Consider the following 27,851-nt stretch of genomic DNA (forward strand, 5'->3'; position numbering starts at 1 on the left):
TTCCCATGTGAATTGGGGTTTAATTGTTACATTGTCTTTATATAACTCACAGTTTTTATGATAATTCTGTATTATGCAATATCCAAGTGGAAAAGATGAAGAAAACATGGAAAAATGACAAAAAAATTTGCATGTGTGAAGGACAGGAGCACAGTCGTGAAGATTAATTAAGGCGAGCACGGTCGTGATAGAGTCTGTCACAATTATGATTGTATTTTAAATCATCTCCTTTGTTTTGCATTTTCTATGGCCCGATAGTTTTCTTGCATGCTCACATTCAATCAACTTTTCAATTGCCTAACTATGAGCATGTCCCTCAAACCATATTTGACTAATGCATCAACAAACGTATTAGCCTATCTGAAAGCACGCTTTTAGCTTCTCGCGCTTAGCCACTCTGAAAGCGTGCTCCCAAACGTGAGAAACTGAGTTCAAGAATTGATCACAGCAAGCAGAATCTAAGGCTAATAAAAGTCATTTTTTTCTTTATCTATTACAATATATTCAAATATATCGTTAGTTTGCTGTAACTTAATTAACATGTACACTACATTACACATGTAAGAAAAAAAATTGAAAGTTTGTGGGCCATAAGAGGGGTATGTCCCCTTTCCTCCGCCACCGATGAAAATGAATGTTTTTTCTCTGTAAATAAAATCCCAACGGTATGATTACCGGTAACATAGTGCTGGAGTGGTAAGCACTAGCAGCAGGAGCAAATGAACTCACTACACAACAGGACAATTTCAAGAGAGAATTCAATTTCACCAGCATTACATTCGGACCACAAATTCAAATTTGAAGATGAAAAAGGTTCCAACAACCCAAAAATAAATATTTACCTTTTGTCATAAATATTTTATACTAAGAGCATAATGTCTCATTCCAAGTAGACAAAATTATCGGATTAAAGGGAGACTAATGGAGATCTGAATTTACAACATGTGAGGAATGAGAATCAACCCTTTGCCTTTAAGTTTTAATTTATTAATAATATAGTTAAATAGTGAATCATGCTGTATGTTTATATAAAACTTTCTTACCCTCTAAATAACGCATTAGTCTAAATGTACCATATGAAAATGATTTCTTCCAAGAAATTTACTATGTAAGTAAGCTCTAACGGGCCTTAAATAGTAAATAGTTCCATGACTCGCGAGAAAACAGAAAGAAAAGGAAATCTCGCGACTTGGAATTGACCTATAACTCGTACACTCAGACATTTCATTTCAATTCAATTTCTCTCTTCTCTTTCTCTTGGAAGTTCAAAACTGAATCGAGCTGAATTGAACTCAATCCACTGCAAATGGAGAACCTAATCTCTTTAGTCAACAAAATCCAGAGGGCTTGCACCGCTCTCGGCGACCACGGCGAAGCCACCGCCTTACCCACTCTCTGGGACTCTCTCCCCGCCATCGCCGTCGTCGGTGGCCAGGTACCGTTATTTCTCAACTAATCAATAACTAACTTCCTTTTCATTCACACTGATTCCATTCAATTCCACCTTCTTTCAGAGCTCTGGAAAATCCTCAGTGCTTGAAAGCGTTGTTGGCAAGGATTTCCTACCTCGTGGTTCAGGTAATTGATTCTAACACCCACATCTGTCATAGCCAAGAATTTGGTTGCATGTTTTGAGAAATTGATGAGGTGCATGCAATTTTGTTGCAGGAATTGTTACCCGGCGACCCCTTGTTTTGCAGCTTCAAAAAATTGAAGAGGGTAGCAGAGAGTATGGTGAATTTCTACACCTTCCCAAGAAAAAATTCTACGATTTCGGTACTTTCCTTTCCTCAATTCCAACTCCTATAATTCCTTATGTTTGCTCATAACTGGTCACCCCAATTTTTATTTTTGTGTTGTTGAAATTTCAATGATGATTTTATTTTGGTTTTGAAGTGATACAATTTAATTTGTTATGTGCAGCTGCTGTGAGAAAGGAGATTCAAGATGAAACCGATAGAGAGACTGGACGATCGAGAATGATTTCAAGTGTCCCGATTCACCTTAGTATATATTCTCCTAATGGTGTGTTTCAATACTAGCTTACATTACTATTTTATGTAATTTTTTTTACTTGGCTTATTTTGTATGCAAATTTTCAACTTACCAAGACCCCTTTGACCTTTGCAGTTGTTAACTTGACACTCATTGATCTTCCTGGCCTTACAAAGGTAGCTGTAGGTAAGTATCAAGCTGGACATGTTTTTCTTGTCCTTGGTTTTGTGACAACTCTGTCCGAATTGTTAAATTATTGTTCTGGGGGTTTGGAAATGGAGAGTGATATGCTAACAACAGATGGTTTTGCAAAATACAGAGGGTCAACCAGATAGTATTGTCCATGACATTGAGGATATGGTTCGGTCCTATATTGAGAAGGTAGTGCCCTGTCTCTAATAGCACTCTTGAGGAACCGGTTTTGCAAGACAACATACTTCATATATTTTCCGTGCCACTACTTGTATGATATGATTCTGTAGTCTTAATTTGCATTTCTAGAAAAATTGATCTTGCAAAGTTGGCCGATTGTGCAAATATCTGGCTGTATTTAATTTGTATAAACTCAGTAGGTTTTTCAACAACTGAGGAAAATGCTTATATAATATTTCTTAATGGACATAGTTATAATGATTTCTACATTTGACGAAATGTGATATGTTGATTTAATGTTAATATGCAGCCAAACTGTATAATTTTGGCTATTACACCTGCCAATCAAGATCTTGCAACATCTGATGCAATTAAAATCTCGCGCGAAGTAGACCCCAATGGTAATTTCATTATTTTGTTTCTGTAGGCGTCAATTACTCTTTATGTTATGTCATTTAACAGTTTTTCATTGGTTTCAAAAACCGGTGAATTAGAAAATGTATATTCCACTGTGATTCTGACAGAGTGACAGTTGAAGAACTTTATTGATTTGAACACCTAGAAGGATGTAGTCTGCTCCTGTTCTAATTCTTTGGTTCTCGATTTCAATTTCCAGGTGAAAGGACAATTGGAGTTTTGACAAAGATTGATCTTATGGACAAGGGTACTGATGCTGTTGACGTGAGTCAATCTTATTTTTAGTTATGAGAGGACAACGATGCAATCGGTTGATGATAGTTCATTTATTGTCATACTTTGAAACTATTGAAAGCTGTTTGAAATTTTTCGTGCTTGTCCTGTTATATTGAAATACTGAAATCAAACACCTCCCTTCTAAGGTTTTGCTATTAGTTTCCCTTTTTCTTAAGATTGGTCATCATTTAATGGATGCTGAAGAGAGAAGCAAGAATACTAATTATTAATTGCTAGAACTGACAGTGACATTTTCATTATGGATGGAACCTCTTTCTAAGCAGGAGCAGTGTGCATTATATTCCAATAGATGATGATTGTCATATAAACTCCCCACTCCCCCCCATTCTATCAAAGAGATAATTTATGGATGAGATGACTGAGCATATTTCGTTACCTTGTTAAAGAGAGCAAACTTATCAAGAAATTGATCTTTATATAAGAACGTGGTTGATTTCAAACAGTTAAATCTAGTTTTTGTTGTAGAGATTAGCTTGTTTAAGTTTTGATTGAAAAAGAAATTAACAGTTCCATAGTAGATTATTGAAATGGAAGGTCGATATAGTCCATACTGCTGAAGGTATCTTGTGTTTTAAGGCATTCTTTCTGCTGAAGAATTTAGCTTACTTAAGTTACATTTTTTTTCATTCTATGACGTGAACCTGAATAACAGGCACTCTCAGTGCTGCGAAACGTAGCTACTTGATTCAGTACTGAGATCTCTATTACATATATTTTTTATTACTTCAGATGTTGGAGGGGAGAGCTTATAAGCTAAAGTTTCCCTGGATCGGTGTAGTCAATAGATCACAAGCAGATATTAACAAGAATGTTGACATGATTGCTGCTAGGCGTAGCGAACGTGACTATTTTTCTAATACCCCTGAATATAGACACCTGGCTCACAGAATGGGTTCCGAGCACCTTGCAAAGATGCTTTCAAAGGTACAGAAATAACGATTGAATGTAATATAAATTTTTCATTTATAATTATTGTTATTATATTGTGTCACTTGTTTCTATGACTAAATTGTAATGCTTTTCTCAGCATTTGGAGACAGTAATCCAGTCCAAAATTCCAGGCATTCAATCTCTTATTAATAAAACAATTGCTGAACTTGAAGCTGAACTGAGTCGTTTGGGAAAGCCTATTGCAGCTGAAGATGGGGTAATTTTTCTCTTCAAAGCACAGCCAATTTGAATTTTAAGTATCAATTCATAAATCTTTGATTATTATATGGGTTCACTGTTGAATAAGGCCTTTTATTTCCACCCTTCTATTCTCGTGTATGTGATTAATGAATATCCATTCCAACAATTAATCATTGAATTTTCTAATGAATGATTGCAAATTACATGCAGGGCAAGTTGTATGCAATCATGGAAATATGTCGCTCATTTGATCAAATATTTAAAGATCATCTTGATGGCGTGTATGTGTTTCCTTTCTTTGTGTTTATAAATTTTTAAATAATTCAGTTCCTATTTTCTTTGTTTCACTATCCTTGTACTCGATTCATTTTTTCAAACTAACTTCAATTATTTGTCAATCTCCTACAGGAGACCTGGAGGTGATAAAATTTATAATGTCTTTGACAATCAGCTCCCTGCTGCTTTGAAAAGGTTGCAGTTTGATAAGCAGCTCTCAATGGAAAATATAAGGAAACTTATTACTGAAGCTGATGGGTATCAACCTCATCTAATAGCTCCAGAACAAGGATATCGTCGCCTCATTGAATCTACTCTTACTACTATCAGGGGTCCTGCTGAGGCAGCTGTTGATACGGTACATTGAAATTGGAGAATAGTAATACAAAAGTTGTTGTTATTAAGTGCCTTAATTTGATGTCCCCGTTGCTCATAGAAAGTCATTTAAATTCTATTTTAAAATTGTTATTTCATATTCACAGTCATGTGTACCTCTTTCTGGTTCTGGTCTCCATTCCAGTCTGAAATGCTTTTGAAACTTAATTGGATTACATTTTCTATTACCATCAATAAATGGTATCCATGGAATAATAATCCACAGTAATTAGAAGTTCACCACTGATATCACTCCTCTTAATGGAATTTTTTTTGTTCCCAAAAGCATGTTGTGAGATCTTGTGTTGAAGAAATTACATGGTGAGATAACATACTAAAGTGCACCCCTTTTTATTGTAATTCTAATTGATAAGTTGGCCTTCTTTCTGATTAAAAAAACCTTACCACCATCCTCCACCTTGTTAAAATACCTTTAAGATGGGAAAATTTACCAATTTAGTTTTTTATTTATTATGTATTTTTGTTATAGGTAATTGAACGTTTAACCTTTGCTGTTCTCATCCTTTATATTTATTAACAGCATTTTGAATTGTATGCCACCAGGTTCATTCACTATTAAAGGACCTGGTTCACAAAGCTATTAGTGAGACTCTGGTATGATTCTGACAATACTAAAATTTAGTGTTTCTATTGTACTAATTTCTTGCTGTTGTGTTTCAGACTAAATAGGTTTTGTACTTAAGACGCTGTTATTTTGTCATGTTTATTCTAGTGAGACAGGGTTCATTTTGCAATATCACTTAAATCTTCAAACGTGAAGCTTAAAAAAATAAATGTTTTGAGGGGTAATAAAATTGCCTAGATGCTGGTGTACATAACCTCTCTACTTGTAAAACAGCTGAAATAGTAGAAAGATCTTCAAGGTTTTTTTTATTTTTTTTTATCAAAGACCACTGTTTGGTCAACCTGTCATGCAATAGGAAACGCTTCTAAATAAATCACCACAATTTTTATTTTTCTGATTTGATGCATAGTCGTGTTTCTGCAACAAAGAACCTTGTGTTAGAAGGAGCTGATTTGTAGTGTGGGGCAATAACCTTGTGGACTCTCTGTTCCCTCATTGCTTGCAATCTCTTTCTTCTATCCCTTTATCCTATGTTATCTGCGGTTCCCCTTGTACTCTCCCAACTAATATACTCGTGGCCTGACTAACAGGAATTGAAGCAATATCCTGGTCTGCGGGCTGAGGTTGGAAGTGCAGCTATTGATTCACTAGATAGAATGAGGGAGGAAAGCAAAAAAGCAACACTACAGCTAGTTGATATGGAGTGTGGTTATTTGACAGTTGATTTCTTTCGGAAGCTTCCTCACGATGTTGATAAGGGGGGCAATCCTACACATTCACTTTTTGATAGATATAACGATTCATATCTTAGGCGAATTGGTAAGTTTTACAAAATACAGTTTCAAACTTGACTCAAATCATACTTTCTTCTTACTGGTTGCAATTTGTTGAAAATGTTAATGAATAGAGAGATACTAACGCTCTCCCTGTAAACAGGAACCACGGTTTTGTCTTATGTCCATATGGTCTGTGCTACTCTGCGGCATTCAATTCCCAAGTCAATCGTGTATTGTCAAGTGCGGGAAGCCAAAAGAAGCCTGCTTGATCACTTTTTCACTGAGATAGGCAAAATTGAGGTGAGAGTAATAGCATGTTTGGAAAAAATGCACATTCACAAGCTGCTGAGAGTAGTTTTTCTCATATTTACGCTATTATAGGGTAAAACAAATATGCAGTAAATCTGTCTTTCCTGGTTTCTCATATTTACTCAAGCTTTTGTTTGTGTATATTAGTTTTATATTCTGGCCTATTTTCGTTTAGTTTTCAGTTAGCCTGAACACATGTCTATTTGTAGCCCAAGCGTTTGTCCTCATTGCTGAATGAGGATCCTGCAGTCATGGAACGACGCGGTGCCCTTGCAAAGAGGCTTGAGTTATACCGGAGTGCGCAAGATGAGATTGATGCAGTTGCTTGGTCTAAGTAGATGATGAGAGTATGGACCTTAAATTTAGAGAGGAGTGTTTTTATTTAACGTGTGTATTCTTGGTTGTCTATCTCTCCCGTCTTTAGTTTCTGTCTTTCTGAGGTTTTGCTTTGTCATTCAAGTATGCAAAAGGTGTATTGTCATCTTCACTATTTTCTTTTTGGGTGAGTGAGATTATGAGTGCTTTTTCTCACCCCTATGTAGATATTTAATTCTGTATTAACTTTTCTTTCAACTCGTTTCAAAAAAATTTCTTGCAAAACAGCATGTAAAAATTTGGTGACTTCTCTTGTACAAAGTGTATTCCTGTGATAACTTCACCAGGGTCAAATGGTTTCAACTTTCAATTTTTACGGTGATTTGCATGAGTTACTAAAATTCAGAGATTCATTTACCGTTTAAAGGAATAATCTAACAAACTTGCATGAATAGAAAATTTTAAGATTTATCCACTGTCAATGTTGGGAAACAGTTAAAATGAGGTCGGTTAGTTAGAACATGTTTGGATAAACATTATATTCACCTTATTCGACATTTCCATGTATGGTTAACTGACAAGCACTATTTTCTAATGAAGCTCTTGAGCTCCATTTAAAGTAAAATCATTTTTAAATAAGTACTATAGGCAATGACATGAAAATAAATCATCGTTAAATGATAAACAATATATTTGTGTAATATATTAGTTCTAGAGTTCTAGGAAAGATTAGGGAAATTCTTCCTAGGAAAAAAAGAAAAAGACTCTAACGCGTGGCGTTTCATGTTTGTACATAAAATTAAAATATGCAACCAGACACGTTGATTATTTGAATCGGAAAGCGACCAGAGTAACCTGTACCGATGCAACCTCCACTGAAATTGCAATGCAACCTTCACCAATTAACTTATACCAACCAACCCTCTCTTCCACTTTAACTATGGTCAGGGTCCACTCCTTTCATTTTCATTTCTTCAATATCAAGGTTCCTATTTCTCTCTCATTTTCACTCATACATCCTATTTGCAGTCTGCAGATCATGTAATGTGAATCTCAATTGCAAATATAATAATTTCAGTAAATTGAGTTGTAGGTAGAATCTCAAAAATTGAATGGACTTTACAATTTGTTTTGTTTAAAACTGTATGCTGAAAATTTCATAGCCAAGTAGAAGGGCATTGACTATCCTTATTAGCTAGATCTCATTCATTAAGTTCCAAAACCTTCCTCTGCCTGCTTGATTCTTATTCTTTAGTTGTTTATATGTGTTTATTTGCTCATCATTCAAATCATAGTACCATTTTTATTTGCTCATGAAGGTTCTGAGTGGGATATTTCATTGACAGTTGATCCATTTTGTGAAGATACTGAGAAGGAGGGTTGCTGGGGAAGTATTTAAGGTGTAATGGCCTCTGAGAGGGACTGTTTTAAACTCTCTGGACCCTTACATCTAACTTATATTGACTGGTAAGAACAATCGAACTACTCTTCCCCTTCATTTTTGTGTTCTTGTATAATATATCATTTCTTCAACTATATGTTGTGTACTAGTACTAATTCTTCACAATGTGTGATGTGCCATGATGTTATGGTCCATAATAATGTGTTCACATGAAGATATTAGGATATATATGATAACTTACTTGAACGATTATATAGATTTTAGCTAGTCTCTCATGCAGCGCACTAGTGGGAATTGGTTCATTATATTGATCATTAGCTTGTTGCAGGTTATTTTGCTGATACAAAATAAGATTCCATCTTTTTCAGGAACAATGCGCATCATCGAAAGTCAGTTGCTGCTTGTTTGATTAAAGGTGTTTATGTTCTAGAAAATGACCGGCAAGCACGACGTGAAGGCCCCAAGGCTCTTGCTCTGCCTTGGTGGGCGTTCTTCCATTTTCAGTTGTACATGATACTTGTTGATGATGTTGATTCCTCCATCTTTGGTGCAATTTATGAGTTCAAGCCTCCACCATCCATGTGCAATCACGCCTTACATAGATGTCCAAGATATGTCATTGCCTTTCGAGGGACTATACCCAAGGCAGACTCAGTTTCGCGTGATATTGAGTTGGATATTCAATTTATCCGGAATGGGCTTCATCAAACTTCACGATTTGAGATAGCTAGCCAAGCTGTTCGAAACATGGTGGCTGCTGTAGGTGGTTCCAATATCTGGTTGGCTGGCCATTCTCTAGGATCAGCAATAGCATTGCTTGCTGGGAAAACCATGGCCAAGACTGGCATATTTATTGAGTCTTTTCTTTTCAATCCTCCATATTTTTCTGCTCCAATTGAGAGAATTAAGGATAATAAATTGAAACACGGGCTTCGATTTGCTGGCAGCGTGGTTACTGCTGGACTCGCCATTGCTATGAAGGTCAAGCAGCAGAAGAGTTTGTCCTTTGATCCATTTGCTGCTTTGTCTGCCTGGGTACCTAGCTTATTTGTGAATCCATCTGACCCTATCTGCTCGGAGTATGTCGGATACTTCGAACACAGAAGAAAGATGGAGGAGATTGGTGCAGGAAGCATTGAAAAATTAGCAACACAAAACTCTATAGCTTGTCTATTGATGAGGGGGTTTGGGAAGGAATGTGAACCTCTGCACCTCATTCCATCAGCTTCTCTGACAGTGAACTTATCAAAATCACGCGATTTTAAAGACGCTCATGGGATTCAACAGTGGTGGAAGCCGGATTTACACCTCGAATCCAAGGTTCACAAGTACTAGTATTTCTTGTCATTGTAATATATTATTGCTGGGTGTATAACTGTATATTGATTGAGGCATTGAGCTATGTTAATTACTTGATTCTAGTTCTCCTTTTCCATGTGAAGTAAATTTTAAAATTAGCAGCTAATGTTTTTTATTTAAGAATTATGAAATGGAGATAATATATAATAGTGTTGGGTGTATACAGATTAAGCTATGTTGATCACTTGATTCCATGTGAAGTGAATTAGTTAAAAATACACATTGCAAATTAACATCAGAACAAGCTTGCAGGTAAATATTTAAGAACTAACTCCCACTATAATTTATTTACCCATCATCAGGCCTAAAAAGATTAATCTCAGAAGAAGAATAATCATCAGAAATTTCATCTTCATCTAGTGGAAGCCGTACAACTTTAATCCGCTCACGACACTTTTTCCCCAAACTTCCACTCAAATCAAGCAGATGACAAGCTCGGAGGTCAAGATATTCAAGTAGAGGACAACCATCGAGGATGGCAAGCAAAGCATTATTAGTGATATAGATTCCCATGATCTGTAGATGACGTAGTTGAGGCATGGTTTTTGCTATAGCAAATGCCACATCATCTTCAGAGACTAGCCATTGATGTGTATGTGTCTTCATGTTCAATTTTAATGTTTTCAAAAGAGGGCAAGACCGGCCAATTGCTTCAAGAAAATCTTCAGATAGGAGGGGGGTTAATGAAATGCCAAGCTCCTCTAACAGTGGGAATTTCTTCGCAATTTCAAGCAATCCTCTTTCTGAAATCTCTGGGGACTTTGCAACACGAATGCGACACAGCTTACTAAGCAAACCTCTTTCTGAAATCTCTGGGCACTTTGCAACACAAATGCAAGGCAGCTTACTAAGCAATCCTCTTTCTGAAATCCCTGGGCACTTGGCAACATGAATGCGACGGAGCTTACTTGTGCTGTACAAGTAGCATATGAAGAAAATTGGGTTTGATAGAAAGATATAATCCTTGAATAGGAAAATGTTCATTGCCACCAAATACATATAACATAATCAAACAAGATATACTATGCATATGCACCATCAAGAGTTCTTAAGAAATATAATCATCAACCATATGCATAACAAATCAATATCAGATCATATAATCGACCAAATATATAGACTTGTATCCAGTGAAGCATATAAAAAAATTCACAGCAAATGATACTTTTTTAGACCTCTCATTCCCATTTCATCGCATCAGCTAGTTCTCTTTCTTTAATAGATCTATCTTCTCCAATCTGGTGTTCAAACAATATCTACCCTTAACAGAACACCTTTAAGAAAACAAATTTTGGCCCTAAGACTCCTTTATTTCAATAACAGAAAGACACTATCAACCTAGAATAACACATTGCTAATAGTACGCCAATCCTTAATACTTAAAATAATACATTGCCAATTAACATCAGAACAAGCTTCTATAGGTATAAAGAATAAAAAACGAGTGCAACCAACACATGATCTAAATACTATATAATCGATCAATTCCCAATGGAAGCAGTACAACTTTGATCCTCTCACGACACATTTTCACCAAATTTCCACTCAAATCAAGTAGAAGACACCCTCTAAGGTATTCAAGCAGAGGGCAACCATCGAGGATGGTAAGTAAGGCATCATTACAGATATAGTTTCCCATAATCTGTACAGGCATGGTTTTTGCTATAGCAAACGTCTCATCATCTGCATAGGGGACAAGGCATCCACGTGAATGTATCACCTGGTTAATTTTTAATGTTTTCAAAAGAGGACAAGACCGACCAATAGCTTCAAAAGAATCCTCAGATAGGTAGGTAAGTGAAATGTCAAGCTCCTCTAACATTTTAAACTTCTTCACAACTTCAATAAATCCTTTTTCTGAAAATTTTCGGCATTTTGCAACACGAATGCAGCGCAGGTTGCTTGTGCTGTAGAAGTAACATTTGAAGAAAATGTTTGAAAAGGAAAATGTTCATAGCCACCAAATACACGAAACATAATCAAACAAGACATGCAACATCTAGAAAAGTTCTTAAGAAATATAAATACTAATCATGCATAATTAATCAATATCATATCATATTTATATTAGTATATAACACATGGAAGCAAGCAGAAAGAAAATGATACTGGTACTATGTATACCTATTAGCGATGTTAATGAGGAGTTCATTTGTGCCAAAATACTCAATATTTATGTCTTCCAGATGTCCGCAACTTTGTCTAACAGCATAACGACAAATCTTCGCCAAATTGTAGGGGGAATTGCGGGGGTAGGTCATGACAATGGTGTGCCACATGAAAGGGTCCTTGCATATGTTCCATCACAAAGAGCACACTTGACGTGCACTCATCAAAATTTCCACAACATCAAGCTTTTGCAGTATGTTTGTTGTCACATCTCTTGGAAGTTCCAGCCAGTTTGGCCCATTTTTGCTTTCTCCTTCGGCTGATTCCATCATGCAAACAAAAACCATGGGGACTGACTTTCTTAAGGTGGGTGTGCCAATACATTTATAACCTGAGAGAATATCAAACAGATTCTTATGGAATTTAATAGCTGTGTAAAACCATCTGGCTACTCAAATGGAGCGTGCACAACTTGAAAAATACAATAATGATACAATCATACACCAAATTTTGCTGGATTGGTCAATATACACATTTAGTCGACACACACATTAACAACGGTTTTTAACCATATAAGCATGCTCTGCTTAATTAGTATTGTTTTATCATATAGCTTATAGCATTGTTGATCTATTTGCTGCTTTGTGTGCTTGGGTTACTAGCTTATTTGTAAATCCATCTGACCATATCTTCTCAGAGTATGTTGGATACTTAGAACATAGAAGAAAAATTAAGGAAATTTGGTGCAGGGAGCATTGAAAAATTAGCCACTCAAAACTCTATTGCTTGTCTATTGATGAGGGTGTTTGGAAAGGAATGTGAACCCTGGTACCTCATTTCAACAACTTCACTGGATTTTAAAGAACCTCATGGAATTCATCAGGTTGTGGCAACCAGACTTACACCTTTAATCCAATGTCCACAAGTACTAGTAGTTCTTGTTATTGCATTATATTGGTGTGTATAATATATTGAGCTATGTTAATTACTTGATTCTGGTCCTGTACCTATTCAATATATTGCTGTGTTGTAACTTTTAAGAATGATGAGCTGGAGATGATAAATAATCTGCTGCAACGTTTAATAAAATATCATTAGTTTTCCATTCATTCAATTCATGCTTATTCAACATCTATTCCTTTTTCCATCTATCTTCTCCAATCTGATGCTTATGCCAAAAGGAGCTTCAAATTAACGTAATTTACATTTAAGAAAACACTTTAAAGCAAACAAGTTTAGGCCCAGAACTCATAGGTTTCACTAACAGAAAGACACAATATCAACCCAGAAACTGATTAAAGTGGCGGTAACCAACCATATGCAATGATGGATGAGTTGCTTAGAAACAGATCTATACTAAAAATAACAACAATAAAAAACTAGGTAATATTGAAGAACAAAAAAGACAAGCCATTTGTGTTTTTCAACTAGTACCCAATGGTCAACATAACCGTAGTCTATGTGATCTAAAAACTACAATAATAAATTCCCAGCTGATCATGTCTGTCAACATATACTTTCAATAAATAGAGACCTACATACTTCATTCATATATTATCTGGAGTAACGGAAGGAAAATCATCTGGATCAATGACAAGAAGTAAATGTTTGATCTGCTCACGACACCTTTTCCCTAAGCTACCACTCAAATCAAGAAATTCACAACATCGAAGGTCAAGAAATTCAAGCAGAGGGCAACCATTGAGAATGGCAAGCAAGCCAACATCACTGATAGTGTTACCAATAATCTGTAGATAGCGGAGAGCAGGCATGGTTTGAGCTATAGCAAACGCCTCCTCATTATCATCAGAGAAAGATGACCTCCAGAAGCTAATCTGGTTAAATTTTAATGTTTTCAAAAAAGGACAACACCGGCCAATTTCTTCAAGAGAATCTTTAGTTATGTTGCTTGAATATGAAATGTCAAGCTCCTCTAATAATGGAAACTTCTTCACAGCTTCCATCATCCCTCTATCTGAAATTCTGTTGCAGTCTAAAAGGCATAAGCGACGTAGAACACTTGTGCTGTAACATATGAAGAAATTTTGACACTGTTATACATAATGCATGATAAAAGAAAATAAGAATATATATACTCATGGATACAATTAATATCGTGTGATACAATTAATACTAAGTGTGCCTACCAAGCTGTTGTGCACGGTAGGCCGGTTTAAATACCGAGTCATTCTCCTCAATAACTCGGTTCAAAGTTCAAACCCTGAGGAAACTCTTAAAGCCTAATAAGCGCAAGGCTTAAGTATTTGAGGGGACTGTGTACCTAACAAGTTATTGCCACCCAGAGGATGAGTCGCGATCGAGTTAATGGGAAATCATAAGTTAGGGAATCGTAACCCACTATCAACTAGCCAAACTGTAATTGCTACATTAACTGACATACATATAGCAAGCAGAAAGAAAATATACCTATTAGCAATGTCCATGAGATCATCAGTGGCAATGGAGTCAATACTAATGTCTTCCAGATGACCATAACTTCTTCTAATGGCATAGGAACATATATCCACCGAATTGTAGAATGAATATCTGGGGTGGGTGATGGCAATGGTGCGCCACATGTGAGGGTCCTTGCAAATGTTCCACCATAAAGGGCACACTAGACATGCACTCGTCACAATTTCATCGATATGAAGCCTTTGCAATATATTTTCTGTCACTTCTCTTGGAAGTGCAAGCCAGTTTGGCCCTTTTCTGCTCACTCCTTCTGCCGATGCCATCCTGCAAACAAAACTGTAGGAACTAATGCATTTATAAACAGTGTCACCTACTTGAGAGTAAAGTCTGGGTTTGTGTCTGTAAGTGATTCTGAACAGTGTCTGTGTTCAAACTTTTTCATATATTTTTCTTCCTCGTGATTGTGTTCACAAATTTATATGGAAGTAGCAGTGAAGGCTCATGGAAAGACATATGGTCATCACTGGTCTTTTTTCGAAATGAGAATCAGATACATTAAACATTCAAACTCAACATAATATTCATCTTATTTTGGCAGATAAATGAGAAAGCAAGTGTAAAAAGACAATAAGTAATGATCGAAATAAACAAAGAAAGAGGTACCAGTTGAAGAAAACTGATTTTCGCTTGAAGCTACTGGTTCCCCTCCTCTTGCAGTCTTACTCTTCTTGCTCCTTGCTCTTAGTGACAACCCAGCAATGCTCAAAGTGGATGGACAGTAACCTACAAATCTCTAAAAGGTACAGCACTCAAAGGGTGGTTGAGACCTCCAACCCTTTTGGAAGAGAAGTGGGTTCTCTCTTTTTGCTAAGGTCCCAAATGGAAGAAATGACTAAAGTTTTAAAGCATTCAGAATCAGAAGCTGAACAATAAGTACCCCCCTCCCTTCATTTTATCTTCCTTCATAAGCCTCTGTTGTTTCTTTGACAGATTTGATTGGGTGATGGTCCTCCTTCATTGAGACTTGCACCCTACTCTTAGGAGAAGACCTTTCCCCACCTGCTCAACTCATCAATCAAGTCCCATATCTTCTCTTATTTTCTTTTCTTTGTACGTACGTCCACCACTTTTTCTCTTTCACTTTCTCTTTTCCTATTTCTTAATTTTTTTGTTTAAAGTAAATAATAATAATAATAATAGAAAAAGAAGGAAGCCAAAAAGAAGTAACAAAAATGAGTGTTAGCAACTCAAAACTCCCTTGCTTCTCTACTTGTGAGTGGGTTTGAGAAGGAGTGTGAACCCCTCCACCTCATTCCATCAGCTTGTTGAAAGAAGCTCATGGAATTCACTAGTGGTGGAAACCAGGCTTACAACTTGAATCCACGGTCCACAAGTACTATTAGTTCTTATAATTGCAATATATTGTTGTGTCTATAATATATTGAGCTATGCTAATTACTCCCTCCGGTCCTATTTATAAGCATGAAAGAGAAGAAAAATCTTGGTCCTTTATGTAAGAACCAAATGAAAGTTTGAGCTATATTAATTAATTTTTTCCAATGATGCCCTTATTAATTCTAACTTGTAAAATGTGTCTCATTAATTATTCTCTTTCTTTTCCACTTTCCAACACTAATAACAAAGGGTAATTTTGGAAGTTCATTTTAATTTAAGACAAATTTAATGCATTTTATCTAGTTTAACTACATTTCTTAAACTATGTGAATTTTTTTTTTATTGCTTATAAATAGGACCGGAGGGAGTACTTGATTCTCGTCGTACCTTTTCAATGTGAAGTGGATTTTAAAATGAGCAGCTAATGTTATTGATTGGAACTGTTGTAAGTTGTAACTTCTAAGAATGATGAGATGGAGATGATAAATAAGCTGTTGCAATGTTTAATCAAATTCCATTAGTTTACTATTCAATTCATGCTTTTTCATCATCTAATTTTTTTTACTTTTGATGCATATTTATCTTCTCCAATCTAGTGTTTATACCAAAAGGAGCTTCAAACATAATTTATTTTCACAAAAACACTTAGAGCATCTCTAATGGGGTTGCTTAAATCTAGTTGGCAGCTTAAGCAACGTTGCTTATTTTGGAGCACCACTGGAGCAACATGATGTGGCAGTTGGGTTGCTTAAATTTAAGCAACGATTGCTTATTTAAGGAACGGTTGCTTATTTTCTCTCTCCTTACTTTTTTGACTAAAAAATCATATTTTCTCTTTCATTCATGTACTTGTATAGTGTCATTACCTTGAAATAATATAAATATAAGAGGTATAATGGGACCCAACTAAAAGTAAACTAAGCAACCGTGGTTGGAGCGAATTTTGCTTGGGTTGCTTAAATCCTATGTGTCAGTCTGGACCCACCGAAATAGTTTTTAAGCAACCCAACTAGCAACTATGCATTGGAAATGCTCTTATAAGCAAATTTTAGACCTGAACTCAGATTTCAATTACACAAAGACACTACGAACCCAGAATAACACAATGCAAATAGTACACAGCTACATAATACTTGGAAAATTTCATTAATTGTTGTCGTCAATGTGAATTTTTGTTAATATTGATCGCCAGTTAATAAAAGAACAAATTTCATACTAAAGCTTGTCACAATTTCTTCGACATAAAACTTTTGGAGTATGATTGCTGTCACGTCTCTTGGAAGTGGAAGCCAGTTTGGCCCCTTTCTGCTCTCCCCTTCCGCCAATTCCATCATACGAACAAAACTGTGGGGACTTGCTTTAGGTGTAGCGATACATCCACCCTGTTATCTAATAATTTTGAGACCTCACTCTGGAAAGTGAGGCACTCAAAAACCACACTCTCCTCCACACATTGCCACGTCATCTTTTCTAATAAAACAAACTCTCTCTCTTCAATTAAGCATCTGGATTGAAACTTGAGAACCTAATATATAAACTGAAAGATAGAAGCTATCTAACAATTTGAATATACAAAAAAACCCCTTTAATATATAAAAAAGGAGTGCGTATGAGAACCGTGCTTCTCACGCGCTGAAACTCTTCTTCATGTATTTTCTTCCCATCCTGCATTCTCCTCTTCCAACTGAAACCTCCCTCTTCCCCTAAAAATTCTCCACTTCAAATCAGTTATTCAAAAACCTGTAAACCGCACCTAAATCATATATTATGGAATTTAAATTGATTTTCAATTTGCATTTTCAAAATGGGGCGCCTTGGGTGAAAATTTGGGGCTTTTTCAGGAGAAAATTTAGGAATTTCATACTCCTCTGTTTAGGGTTAACCCAACCTCCAACCTCTAAAAACCCTTTTGTCAAACATTTTCATCTCACACAAGTTCATCGCTGTAACCGTTTGTTCAATGGTTGTCACCTCTCAATTCGTTGTTCATGTTCACGTTTCTCCTTCTCCTACTTACTATCACACCTTCAACATTCCCACGGTTTGTAATCTTTCATTCTTCTCTCTGTTTTAGGGTTCTCCGTGTTCTTCTCCAACTGCATAAATTCTAGATTTCACATCCGTTCACCTGTGCAAAGGAAAAGAAATTAGGTAATATCTTTGTTTTCATTCTTTACTGTTTAGATTTTCAATTGCTTGGCCAATTTAATTTGATAAAGCATCTTTTTTTGCAGACTGACAACTCTAATCCAGCACAAGTAAGTTCAAGTAAAACTCTTGGTTTAAACAAGTAAGTTAATTTGAATGGAATATGTATTGCTTCCTTCTCCAAGGCATCATATCAGTGCGATGAAATCTGCTAAATCAAAACAAGAACCCAAAATGCATATAGTATACTTTGTTCTTCTATTAATTTAGCTTCTTTATAAGCAAATCAATTCTTTCCCATATTTATGCAATAATATACCATCCAACTTGGCTATTGGCTACTGATATAATCACAGTAACTGGTGAAATCAACTCTGAACTTAACAAAGTATGTACTTTATTTAGTATTTTTGTTTTATTCTCTTCTTGCAAATTAAAGCAAGTCCTTTTTAACTTTAAAAAATCATGTTTGACAACATTTTATAGGCAGTTTAGTACTATGACTAAACTTAAATGAGATAACTATATATAATCAATAGTTTTTACTAGCTACTTGATGAGAATAAGTTTGAAAATCACACTTAAATTATCTGTCAATCTATTTTCCATACTATTTTCTTCCATGTACAGATTTAGTGATGGGAAAGCACATCACGTGTGCGAATGAAGAGAGATTGTTATACTTTCACTAAATTTCGAATCTGTTCTGAGATTGGTCTAATTTTCAGAAGTTGGGGCAGTGTAAAACATTATGGAAAAATTAGAAAATCAAGTGTACAAGATTTAAAAGCAATAAAATGTTATCTGAGATACTTTGGAAGGTTAGAACTTAGAGCAGAAACGATAAACAGGATAAATTAGTGATAGGATGGAAGAGGGTGAAGTTACACATGCTTAGTAACAAAACCAAGGCAAGTAGTTCATTTTGTCTAAATTTCTGAAACAACTCATTGTCTCTCTAATTCCCTGTCTATCACGTGCCTTTTCTTTTTACAGCTTCCGCAGATTTTTTTTTATTGTATTTAACTTCTCATCAATTTGAAATCTTAATAGCCTTTACAATTTGTGTTCCCTCACTTTGTTTGTTGTGGCACAGATAAAAGCTCGCTGCATTCTTAGTTTGCTGCGACCTAGAGAAAAGATCATAGAGTGGAGTTGACTTCAACTGAGTAAGCCCCATTCATCATCTCTATTCCCTTTATATATTTCCTTGGATTGACAAATATGATATTCTCCATTTCATGCTATTGTTTTTAGTGCATGCTTTTACTATTTCTTATTGATGCTCAAATCTGGCTGAACTTCATTTGCTATGATGTATGTACAAAAGAAGATGTGAAATTGATTGCTCTTACTATGACTTATTGCATAAAGACCAACATATAATTATATATAATTATAGTAATGCATGAATAAGACTTCCTACTTTCTTGATCATATTTATTTGTAAATTTTGCTCAAATTTGTTATAACTTGATTTTATTCAACATTGAAATTTCCAGTTTGTAAGTTTAGACGAAATATACATGAACTCTACTATAGAGTCCGTGCAATTAAATTATTATGGACCTTTTTAGAAATACTTACCTATTATATTACTAAAGGACCTAATGGTTAACCGTCAAATGATGGTCACTCATTGTCATAAGTTATTATTTTTCTAATTTTGAATGTTATTACTTTCCTTAAATGTTATTATTTTTCTAATTTTGAACATTTAAACTCAATTCCATTAAAACTAAAATACACCAAATGAAAAACAGTAAAATTTAGAACTCAGCCTTACTTCAAAATGTCAATGTCGGTGATCACTGTATAAAGACTAAGATCTAAATATAAATTGACTTCAGTCAAGCCAAATACTATCTTAAATGTTATTATTGATGGTAACTATCATTTTATAGCTTTCTACTCCTTACATGTGATTTTCTTTTTTAGGATTCCTTGCAAATTGATAGTATTGATGCAAATAGGGTGCTATCTATTCAAAAGCATCAATCTAATGATACTGTAAGATTTTTTCATTGATTGAACATATATACTTCATTTAAGAATAATAATTATATGAAGAAAAAAAACACTAACAATATGTGGTTTGTACTTGCAGGGTGACATTTCTATTACAAGTGAAAATGAACTTGAATCATATTCTGCGCATAATGTTACTCCTATGAAAAGAATGTCACATCAAAATCTTGATTATTCTGACATACCGGAAAACTCTCCAGCACAAGCTTCCTCAACTAAGGAGTTAAAACGTGTTAAGATAGAGAAGTGAAATAAGAACTTGATTACAATGAGACTACTGCTATGTTAGTATATGTTGCTTTGCTATTTATGTTGTTTTAAAGAGTTAATTACATTGTTTGGTTTGGTATTAAGTAAAATCGGATGGCCAATTTTAATATTATTCATGTATCTATTTTGATTTTACCTCCGGTGCACAAAAACATTTACTTCGATATATGACTATTAACACACGCCTAAATATTATGACAAATTTCAAATATTTATTAATTTCAAAAAATTAATTAACAAGTACTAAAATAAAAAAAATATAAAAAAATATAAAATTACCCGTGCAATGCACGGGCTACATACTAGTTTATAAGAAGTGACACTCTCGTTTTGAGAATAGTGGAGTTAATTAAACCATTTGGCTACCCAAATGGAGCATGCGTAGCTTTAAATATTTTTACTCTGCTCTAGGACTCTAGGTAGTTGTCAAGGCTGGTTGTAGCCTTTCGTTTGAGATGTGTGTTTAAGTTTAATAACTGCTGGGCTTTGTTTTTGTCTTAGGAGTAGGTCAAGACTTTAAGTAATACAAATTTAAATCCCCTTAAGAAAGATACTCCAAAACATTATTACAACATTATTCCCTCCGTTACTTTTTAAGTGTTGTTTTAGAAGAATTTTTTTATTCTTATTTAATTGTCGTATTGATGTTTTAAGGTTCATTTTATCAATTATACATTTACTAGTAAGTGGAAATTAAATTTTCATTACATCAATTCAAAGTCTTGTCTAATAAGTGGAAATTAAATTCCAATGAAAGTATCCAAAAGAGCTTTCAAAATTACATAGAAAAAAGTGTTAACATTAAAAATTGGAGGAGGTTATAAATTCGTATTGCTACTAGGGAGTGAAGAATAATAAATAGTTTAATGATATGAGAGAGAGGGTGGAACAAAAAATTAATTATCCACCATTTTTGTTGGAAAACTTTATAACTTCATAATTAAGATGTGAGAGGGTAGAATGGAAAAAAAAAAAAACTCAAACAACTCACTATCTTGGTTGGAGAGTCTTTTTTGCTAGAATGACACCTAAAAATGAACGGATGGAGTACTACTATATTGGTCTCACATAATTAACCATCTATGTTCTTTAACCATAAATAAAAAATAACTAGACTTCCTCTTGTAGCCCAAAAAAAAATTATAACTTTGCAAGAATTACCGATCCCATAAAATTATAATCCCATATGTGAGTGTGATGTGACTCAACATGAGGGGAGAATATCGAAATTTAAGTGGAAATGGAAGTCTCACATTGAATTAAATAAGAATGAGTAAGGGAAAGATCAATATATATACACACAATAATATATTGCAATAACGAAAATCACCTTGGATTCCCGGCACAAGTCTCGTTTCCACCATCGGTGAATCCCATTACTTTTGAAGGTCGTCATAAAGTTATCGATGACTATAACTGTCGTCAAATTACTAATAATTTTAACCGTCGCTAAATTATCAAGAGCTTTAAATTATCTGTAATGTGACGAGTAGTTACCAACAACAAAAGTCATTAGTAATATGAGTTTATTTTTAATTAAACAAAAGTGACTTCTTGTACTGTGAATGATATGTTAGTTTACCAAAATCATCTACATGTACAACAATAGAAACAACTTTGCTCAGGATGTGATCCGATTTATTTGCAGAAACACAAAGCTTGACGACTCAGTCTACCAAGAAAGCTTCATATTCCACCTGTTTTCAGACGATGTCTACGGTGGGTCATTGAAGAAGTGAACCATGGTGGTTCAATTGAATATTTTTTGTGAAAAGTCTAAAACACCTTTAATATTAAATTTACTTGACAATAGTATCCTTGTCTCTTCCAATTTGACTGTACTTGCACAACTTCCTTCCCTCCGCTTGCTTTCACTGTATCACCACTGCCGCAAACCAAAAATCCACCACATCATCAACCCACTGAATCACTAGAAAACCATCTCTTTAAAACCCATAAGCAACTTTGATTATTCATTACATAGACTAGGAGGAGAAAACCTTTACTTTTAATTTAACTTTACTTCTCAAACCATAACCTAGTATTAAAATTATCAATTTAATATTCCAGACCAAGATTACACCCAGTAGATAGCTCATAATTTACTCATCTCCCCTGTTACTCCAAACGAAGCTAGAAGTGCCAAAATCAATGAAACCCAAATCCACACACCTCTAAAAATTACCCTTCAAATGATGAATTTGAAACGTGAGAACAGATGGGGTTGCGCAAAAAGCATTAAAAATGTTAACTCGATCGATCATGTCTAGCTTTAGATTGAGGTGGACCAAAAGAATGTGTTTCAAAGTTTTTTTTTTTACAGAAAGACAGGAGGGAAGTTGGGTATTGTTCTGGGTTTGTAATGTTTGTGTGATTTGTCTGTCGAAAGAGAAGTGAACTACAGAAATAATTGTAGGAGTCTACGTGCTAGCTGGTGGTGTTTGGGCTTTCAATGTCATTATGGTCGGCCGACAAGAGAAGTTGTGGGATGTGAGAGGTAGCCAAGAGGGATATGGCAGTAATTTACCATCTATAATCTTAATCGTTCAATTTTAAATAATATATCCAATGGCTAGATGTGAACTGTACCACCGTGGTTCACTTATTGATTGACCCACGGAAGACAGAACCCTGTTTTCATTCGTCTTTGAAACATTTCATCTAAGACTCAATAGGGAGATTATAATCTCATGTGGGTATTGACTCATATTTAACTAGACTACGATTCGCGTGTTGCGCGGGCGAATACAACTGAGGTAATTTGTAGTGTATTTATTGTAAAATTCTTTATAATTGTACTAATCGTTGTTAAGACATGGAAATTGAATCACTACAAAACAAATCCTTTTATAGTAAAACAAATCATTTTTCATTTAGAATTTAAGAATCAACTCTTGAGTCTCCTTTATATCCTGCATGCTGAATAGAAATGAACTATTGAGCCTCCTTCTTTATATCCTGCATAATGAATAGAAATTAATATAATGATAGGGATAGAATAACAAATGGAAAGCTATTTTCCAAATAAAGGAATAAAAAAAGAATAGGTAAAGAGCATGGTTTTCAATTCAGATCTTAACTGTATTGGTTTTGAATAGGTAATTAAAAAGCATTTTCTTTACATATCAAACACAACTTATTATAGTTTTCCAGCAGAAGTAATTAGTGAAGAGCTTGAGAAATCATGTTTCCTACTGCATAACCATTCCTAGCACTGAGTGCTGCAAGCCTGCAACACCTCTAAGCTCATGATCCTCAACCTATAAATGCAACCAGTTTTTTCTGAGTTTTGCAAGATATTCCAGCTATATGGGAAAATTGGCAGGCAGAAAAATCTATTATTAACTAAGATCTACAGCCAAATAATTTTGATTATGAATCTCAAAATGTTCAATCATCCATAGAAATTAGAGCTTACTTCTCTAGACATTATCTAGAATACACTAAACTATTCTAAACTGCTATACTTAGGCGGTAGTGAGAAGCCTATAAATAGGAAACCTTATCTATTACTTGAGGTGTGGAGAAGCATTAAAACTTCCCCTCCTGTAAACTTTCTATATCATTTCTAATAAATCACTTTTCATAACTAAACCATGAAAGCCACACGGCTATACCTTCCAGTTTCTAAAAGGTATAACCCGAATCACCTGAAACATTAAAAGTAAAATCACCTTGACTGCCTTCTTCCTTCCCTAACTGATATGGCCAGTAAATCATGTCAATGTAAACTCCAACAAAGATTTATAGGTAATGCTCTAATCATTCAGAAGAGATCCCAATGCATCTAATATGGGAAAAACATGATCATCAAGCACATATATCAGAAAGGCAGTAAACTATGCATTTATCAAATTTGAAATGTAAAAAAAATATTTGATCCAAGGAGTTAATTAGTGATACAAGAAAACCTCTCATCTCCAGTCTCCTCCATATATATTATCAAACTATATTTTAAAGAAAATGAGTACCATGTTTGTGATGCTCTGAGCCACCCGTGTTTCAATCCTTCATTTGAAGCACTAAGAAATCCCACAAGGGGAACCATGTCTATGTAGAGAACTGGCACATTGGTGCTTATTTTCAGTAGATAAGAGTTAAACATAAAATGCTCCTATTAGTTTCACTTGAGTGATTTGATAAGAGGGTGACAACAGTAAGAAACAATGGGCATATGAATGTTTCTAATTATCAAAAGGCCATGGGAAGACCATTGGCACTACACCTCGACATGGTTGACTATGTGTGCATCAAATTAAAGGGTTTCAGTTCCACCTATTCCGCACTCGATGTCATAAATCATAATCCAACAGACTATGCTATCTATACAACAACAGTGAAACAATAGTTAAGATGAAGGGATACTTACTGTAAGAAACATTGGGATGACGTAAACTTGAGTCCTACGCGCGCGGCTACATCTTGCAATCAGAGGCAGGACAAATTTACTAAAATTACAAAGTGTGTTGAGATTGTATTTGTATGTGGCTAGCACCAGAGAATCAATTGAAGGAAAAAACTAAGGTTGAGGTTGGGGAATGAAATTGATTACCTACCGTCGTTTGTGGGCTGTGCATTGTGCAGAGAGAACAGAGCAATGTCGTTGTTGTTGTAGCCATTTTTTTATCCGAAGAAGAACTGGGTATTAAGGCTAGGAACGATTTCTATCGCAGTGACCATGTAAAAGCATGAGAGGGAGCTTAAAGGGCTGTTTTACGTTAGGGGATGGGGAATACAAAAGTCACGATGGATAGTCACGTTTTCAAGCTTATTAGAGATGGGAGCTGACACATCAGCTTAAAACATGATGTGGCAAATTTTAATATAGGAATAAGGCTGATTTGTCGACGTTATAGCGCGCGCTTCAGAATTACTATATTATAATAGATGAGAGAATGCTGGATTCCAATTATAGTTGAGGTAACACATTGGATAATAATAAGTAAAATGAAGAAAATTTAAAAGATATGATCTACCATAAACATGATGTGTTAAGGTTTTAGTCTTTTAGATAGAGATAGTGAGGTCGTTCTCTTGGTTGTCACTATTTGCCCATTAGCACAATTCTACTCCTTTGAGCCATTGCTATGAAGGCTAAACAGCAGATGTTACAATACTGTTAGTAACTAAAATAGTAAAATTGTAGAAGTTTGTTAGTTAGTTACTATTTGGACGTGTGTTATTTGTTCACCATGTGAGTTAGATAGTTAGCATCTATTCAGTAGTGAGATCAACTGAGCCTTTGTAAAAATATATTCTGGAACTTGTGCAGGAAGCAACTCAATACTCCCTTGCTTCTCTACTTGTGAGTGGATTTGGGAAGGAGTGGGAGGAGTGTCAACCCCTGCACCTCATTCCATCAGCTTCTCTGGATTTCAAAGAAGCTCAAGGAATTCACCAGTGGTGAAAACCAGACTTACAACTTGAATCCTAGGTCCACAAGTACTAGTGGTTCTTGTTATTGCAATATACTGTTGTGTGTATAAAATATTGAGCTATGTTGCTTATCAAAACAATATTGAGCTATGTTCATTACACGATTACTTCTGGTCCTACCAATTCAATGTGATGAAATAGAGATGATAAATAAGGTATTGCAATGTTTAATCAAAGATCATTAGTTTTCTATTCAACTCAATTCATGTTTTTTCAACATCTATTCCTTTTTCATCTATCTTCTCCAATCTGATGTTTATGCCAAAAGGAGCTTCAGATTAACATAATTTATATTCAAGAAAACACTTTAAAGCAAATAAGTTTTGGCCCTGAACTCAGGTTTCAATCACAGAGAAACACAATATAATCAACCCAGAGAAACAGATGAAAGTGGTAGTAACCAAGCAACGATGAATGTGTTATGCTTAGAAACTGATTTTTATGCTAAAAATAACAATAAAAACTAGATGAAATATTGAAGGACAAAAAAGATAAACTCATTTGTATTGTACATATAGTACCCAATGGTCATCATAACCGTAGTCCATGATGGCATGATCTAAAAACTATAATAATAAACTCCCAGCTGATCATGTCGATCAACACATACTTCCAACAAATAGAGATCTACATACTTCGTTCATTTATCATCTGGAGTGGGAAGCAGTAAATGTTTGATCTGCTCACGACACTTTTTCCCTAAGCTACCACTCAAATCAAGAAATTCACAGCATCGGAGGTCAAGAAATTCTAGCAGAGGGCAACCATTGAGAATGGCAAGCAAGCCAACATTACTGATAGTGTTATCAATAATCTGTAGATAGCGGAGAGCAGGCATGGTTCTAGCTATAGCAAACGCCACATTATCATCGGAGGAAGATGACCAGTAATTAATCTGGTTAAATTTTAATGTTTTCAAAAAAGGACAACACCGGCCAATTTCTTCAAGAGAATCTTTAGTTAGGTTGCTTGAATATGAAATGTCAAGCTCCTCTAATAATGGAAACTTCTTCACAGCTTCCATCATCCCTCTATCTGATATTCTGTCGCAGTCTATAATGCATAAGCGACGTAGAATACTTGTGCTGTAACATATGAAGAAATTTTGACACAAAGTTACATATAATGCATGACAAAAGAAAATAAGAATATATATACCCATTATAATCAGAAAATCTTTATCGTATATATAACACAAGGAAGCAAGCAGAAAGAAAATGTACCTATTAGCAATGTCCATGAGGAGATCATCAGTGGCAATGGAGTCAATACTAATGTCTTCCAGATGACCATAACTTCTTCTAATGGCATAGGAACAGATATCCACCGAATTGTAGAATGAATATCCGGGATGGGTGATGGAAATGGTGCGCCAAATGAGAGGGTCCTTGCAAATGTTCCACCATAAAGGGCACACTAGACTTGCACGCGTCACAATTTCAACGACTTCAAGCCTTTGCAATATGTTTTCTATCACTTCTCTTGGAAGTGCAAGCCAGTTTGGCCCTTTTCTGCTGACTCCTTCTGCCAATGCCATCCTGCAAACATAACCATAAGAATTAATGCATTTATAAACCTATCAGAGAATATCAAACGGTTTCCTTCTTCTTCCCTAATGGTCATGGTGATGGGGGAAGTTGGGGTTTTGTTGGTTCGGGTACGGCTTGATGGTGATGGTTTCCGGTGAAGGGACCTGAAGGTGATTTTTCTCACGTTCTTTGTTGGCTGGGAACGGTGGTTGTGTGTCTGTATGTGATTCTGAACAGTGTCTGTGTTCAAACTTTTTAATATATTTTTTCTTCCTCATGGTTGTGTTCACAAATTTATATGGAAATAGCAGTGATGGCTCATGCATGGATAGACATATATATGTTCATCATGTGTCTTGCTTCAAAATGAGAATCAGATACCTTAAACATTCAAACTCAACATAATATTAATCTCTTTTGGCAGATTACATTTTGACAGATAAATGAGAAAGCAAGTGCAAAAAGACAAATCGAAATAAACAAGGAAAGAGGTACCAGTTGAAGAAAAGTGATTTTTGCTTGAAGCTACGGGTTCTCTCCTGTTGCACTCAAAGGGCGAAGAGGTCTAAGATTGAGACTAGTGGGTTCTCTCTTTAGCTAAGTCCCAAATGGAAGAAATGACTTAGTTTTTAAGCATTCAGAAATCAGAATCCGTATTTAGCTTCCTTCAGAAGCCTCTGTTGTTTCTTTGAGCTTGGCACCCTACTCGTAGGAGAAGACCTTTCCCCACCTATCATCTCTTCTCTGTTTTCTTTTCTTTGTACGTCCACTACTTTTTCTCCTTTCCTATTTCCTATTTCTTCTCTTTTTTTTTGGTTAAAAGTAAATGTATAACAAATAGTAATAATTAATAATAAAATATAAAGATAAAAAAGATGATACATAAACGGTGTAATTTTTTTTACACAGTT

The 27,851-nt window shown here is 35.1% G+C and overlaps 6 protein-coding genes and 1 long non-coding RNA gene across 12 annotated transcripts; 3 read left to right on the forward strand and 4 right to left on the reverse strand.

Annotated features, from left to right (window-relative positions):
- Positions 1–1,168: 1,168 nt before the first annotated feature.
- On the forward strand, positions 1,169–7,219 carry LOC130741254 (dynamin-related protein 5A-like). Its single transcript, XM_057594099.1, has 16 exons — positions 1,169–1,435; positions 1,515–1,578; positions 1,669–1,776; positions 1,924–2,025; positions 2,131–2,181; positions 2,315–2,376; positions 2,678–2,768; positions 2,984–3,048; positions 3,811–4,005; positions 4,109–4,228; positions 4,423–4,493; positions 4,621–4,846; positions 5,428–5,478; positions 6,040–6,268; positions 6,386–6,525; positions 6,744–7,219. Exons 1-16 carry the CDS (start codon positions 1,307–1,309, stop codon positions 6,870–6,872), a joined length of 1,833 nt encoding a protein of 610 aa, XP_057450082.1. The 5' UTR covers positions 1,169–1,306; the 3' UTR covers positions 6,873–7,219.
- Positions 7,220–7,678: 459 nt separating this feature from the next.
- LOC130741256 (GDSL esterase/lipase At4g10955-like) lies at positions 7,679–9,678 on the forward strand. Of its 4 annotated transcripts, none has more exons than XM_057594100.1 (3): positions 7,679–7,834; positions 8,196–8,316; positions 8,620–9,678. In XM_057594100.1, exons 2-3 carry the CDS (start codon positions 8,255–8,257, stop codon positions 9,584–9,586), a joined length of 1,029 nt encoding a protein of 342 aa, XP_057450083.1. In that variant the 5' UTR covers positions 7,679–7,834; positions 8,196–8,254; the 3' UTR covers positions 9,587–9,678. The 4 variants fall into 4 exon arrangements, with proteins under 4 accessions (XP_057450083.1, XP_057450086.1, XP_057450085.1 ...); XM_057594103.1 differs by having other exon boundaries at positions 7,707–7,834; positions 8,214–8,316; XM_057594102.1 differs by having other exon boundaries at positions 7,831–7,890.
- Positions 9,679–9,898: 220 nt separating this feature from the next.
- LOC130737318 (putative F-box/LRR-repeat protein 23) lies at positions 9,899–10,594 on the reverse strand. The gene has a single exon (XM_057589067.1). It carries the CDS (start codon positions 10,592–10,594, stop codon positions 9,899–9,901), a length of 696 nt encoding a protein of 231 aa, XP_057445050.1.
- Positions 10,595–11,072: 478 nt separating this feature from the next.
- LOC130737319 (putative F-box/LRR-repeat protein 23) lies at positions 11,073–11,871 on the reverse strand. The gene is made up of 2 exons (XM_057589068.1): positions 11,735–11,871; positions 11,073–11,517 (listed from the first exon to the last, which is right to left on the reverse strand). The coding sequence occupies exons 1-2, from the start codon at positions 11,869–11,871 to the stop codon at positions 11,073–11,075; spliced, it is 582 nt and encodes a 193-aa protein (XP_057445051.1).
- A 1,140-nt stretch (positions 11,872–13,011) lies between these two features.
- On the reverse strand, positions 13,012–15,219 carry LOC130741258 (putative F-box/LRR-repeat protein 23). Of its 2 annotated transcripts, none has more exons than XM_057594104.1 (3): positions 14,798–15,219; positions 14,147–14,458; positions 13,012–13,744 (listed from the first exon to the last, which is right to left on the reverse strand). In XM_057594104.1, exons 2-3 carry the CDS (start codon positions 14,455–14,457, stop codon positions 13,267–13,269), a joined length of 789 nt encoding a protein of 262 aa, XP_057450087.1. In that variant the 5' UTR covers position 14,458; positions 14,798–15,219; the 3' UTR covers positions 13,012–13,266. The 2 variants fall into 2 exon arrangements, with proteins under 2 accessions (XP_057450087.1, XP_057450089.1); XM_057594106.1 differs by having other exon boundaries at positions 14,147–14,470.
- Positions 15,220–17,159: 1,940 nt separating this feature from the next.
- On the forward strand, positions 17,160–20,087 carry LOC130741259 (uncharacterized). 2 transcript variants are annotated; one of them, XR_009020350.1, is made up of 6 exons: positions 17,160–17,492; positions 17,604–17,680; positions 17,764–17,819; positions 18,774–18,846; positions 19,616–19,687; positions 19,785–20,087. It is a non-coding gene; the product is annotated as an uncharacterized LOC130741259 (long non-coding RNA). The 2 variants fall into 2 exon arrangements; XR_009020351.1 differs by having other exon boundaries at positions 17,764–17,787.
- Positions 20,088–25,897: 5,810 nt separating this feature from the next.
- On the reverse strand, positions 25,898–27,710 carry LOC130735896 (putative F-box/LRR-repeat protein 23). The gene is made up of 2 exons (XM_057587768.1): positions 26,635–27,710; positions 25,898–26,496 (listed from the first exon to the last, which is right to left on the reverse strand). Exons 1-2 carry the CDS (start codon positions 26,946–26,948, stop codon positions 26,052–26,054), a joined length of 759 nt encoding a protein of 252 aa, XP_057443751.1. The 5' UTR covers positions 26,949–27,710; the 3' UTR covers positions 25,898–26,051.
- Positions 27,711–27,851: the final 141 nt, after the last annotated feature.

Source organism: Lotus japonicus, chromosome 2 (genome assembly GCF_012489685.1).
Source record: "Lotus japonicus ecotype B-129 chromosome 2, LjGifu_v1.2".
Taxonomy (NCBI): domain Eukaryota; kingdom Viridiplantae; phylum Streptophyta; class Magnoliopsida; order Fabales; family Fabaceae; genus Lotus; species Lotus japonicus.

What these genes read in the sequence shown, in the direction of transcription:
- LOC130741254 (XM_057594099.1), top strand. Translation starts at nt 1,307, where the DNA reads ATGGAGAACCTAATCTCTTTAGTCAACAAAATCCAGAGGGCTTGCACC. An exon ending in TAGTATATATTCTCCTAATG is followed by an intron (nt 2,026 to 2,130) that starts GTGTGTTTCAAT and finishes TGACCTTTGCAG; the next exon opens with TTGTTAACTTGACACTCATT. An exon ending in TTGCAAAGATGCTTTCAAAG is followed by an intron (nt 4,006 to 4,108) that starts GTACAGAAATAA and finishes TGCTTTTCTCAG; the next exon opens with CATTTGGAGACAGTAATCCA.
- LOC130741256 (XM_057594100.1), top strand. Translation starts at nt 8,255, where the DNA reads ATGGCCTCTGAGAGGGACTGTTTTAAACTCTCTGGACCCTTACATCTA. An exon ending in CATCTAACTTATATTGACTG is followed by an intron (nt 8,317 to 8,619) that starts GTAAGAACAATC and finishes CATCTTTTTCAG; the next exon opens with GAACAATGCGCATCATCGAA.
- LOC130737318 (XM_057589067.1), bottom strand. Translation starts at nt 10,594, where the DNA reads ATGAACATTTTCCTATTCAAGGATTATATCTTTCTATCAAACCCAATT.
- LOC130737319 (XM_057589068.1), bottom strand. Translation starts at nt 11,871, where the DNA reads ATGACCTACCCCCGCAATTCCCCCTACAATTTGGCGAAGATTTGTCGT. An exon ending in CTCATTAACATCGCTAATAG is followed by an intron (nt 11,518 to 11,734) that starts GTATACATAGTA and finishes TTACTTCTACAG; the next exon opens with CACAAGCAACCTGCGCTGCA.
- LOC130741258 (XM_057594104.1), bottom strand. Translation starts at nt 14,457, where the DNA reads ATGGCATCGGCAGAAGGAGTGAGCAGAAAAGGGCCAAACTGGCTTGCA. An exon ending in CTCATGGACATTGCTAATAG is followed by an intron (nt 13,745 to 14,146) that starts GTATATTTTCTT and finishes CATATGTTACAG; the next exon opens with CACAAGTGTTCTACGTCGCT.
- LOC130735896 (XM_057587768.1), bottom strand. Translation starts at nt 26,948, where the DNA reads ATGGCATTGGCAGAAGGAGTCAGCAGAAAAGGGCCAAACTGGCTTGCA. An exon ending in CTCATGGACATTGCTAATAG is followed by an intron (nt 26,497 to 26,634) that starts GTACATTTTCTT and finishes CATATGTTACAG; the next exon opens with CACAAGTATTCTACGTCGCT.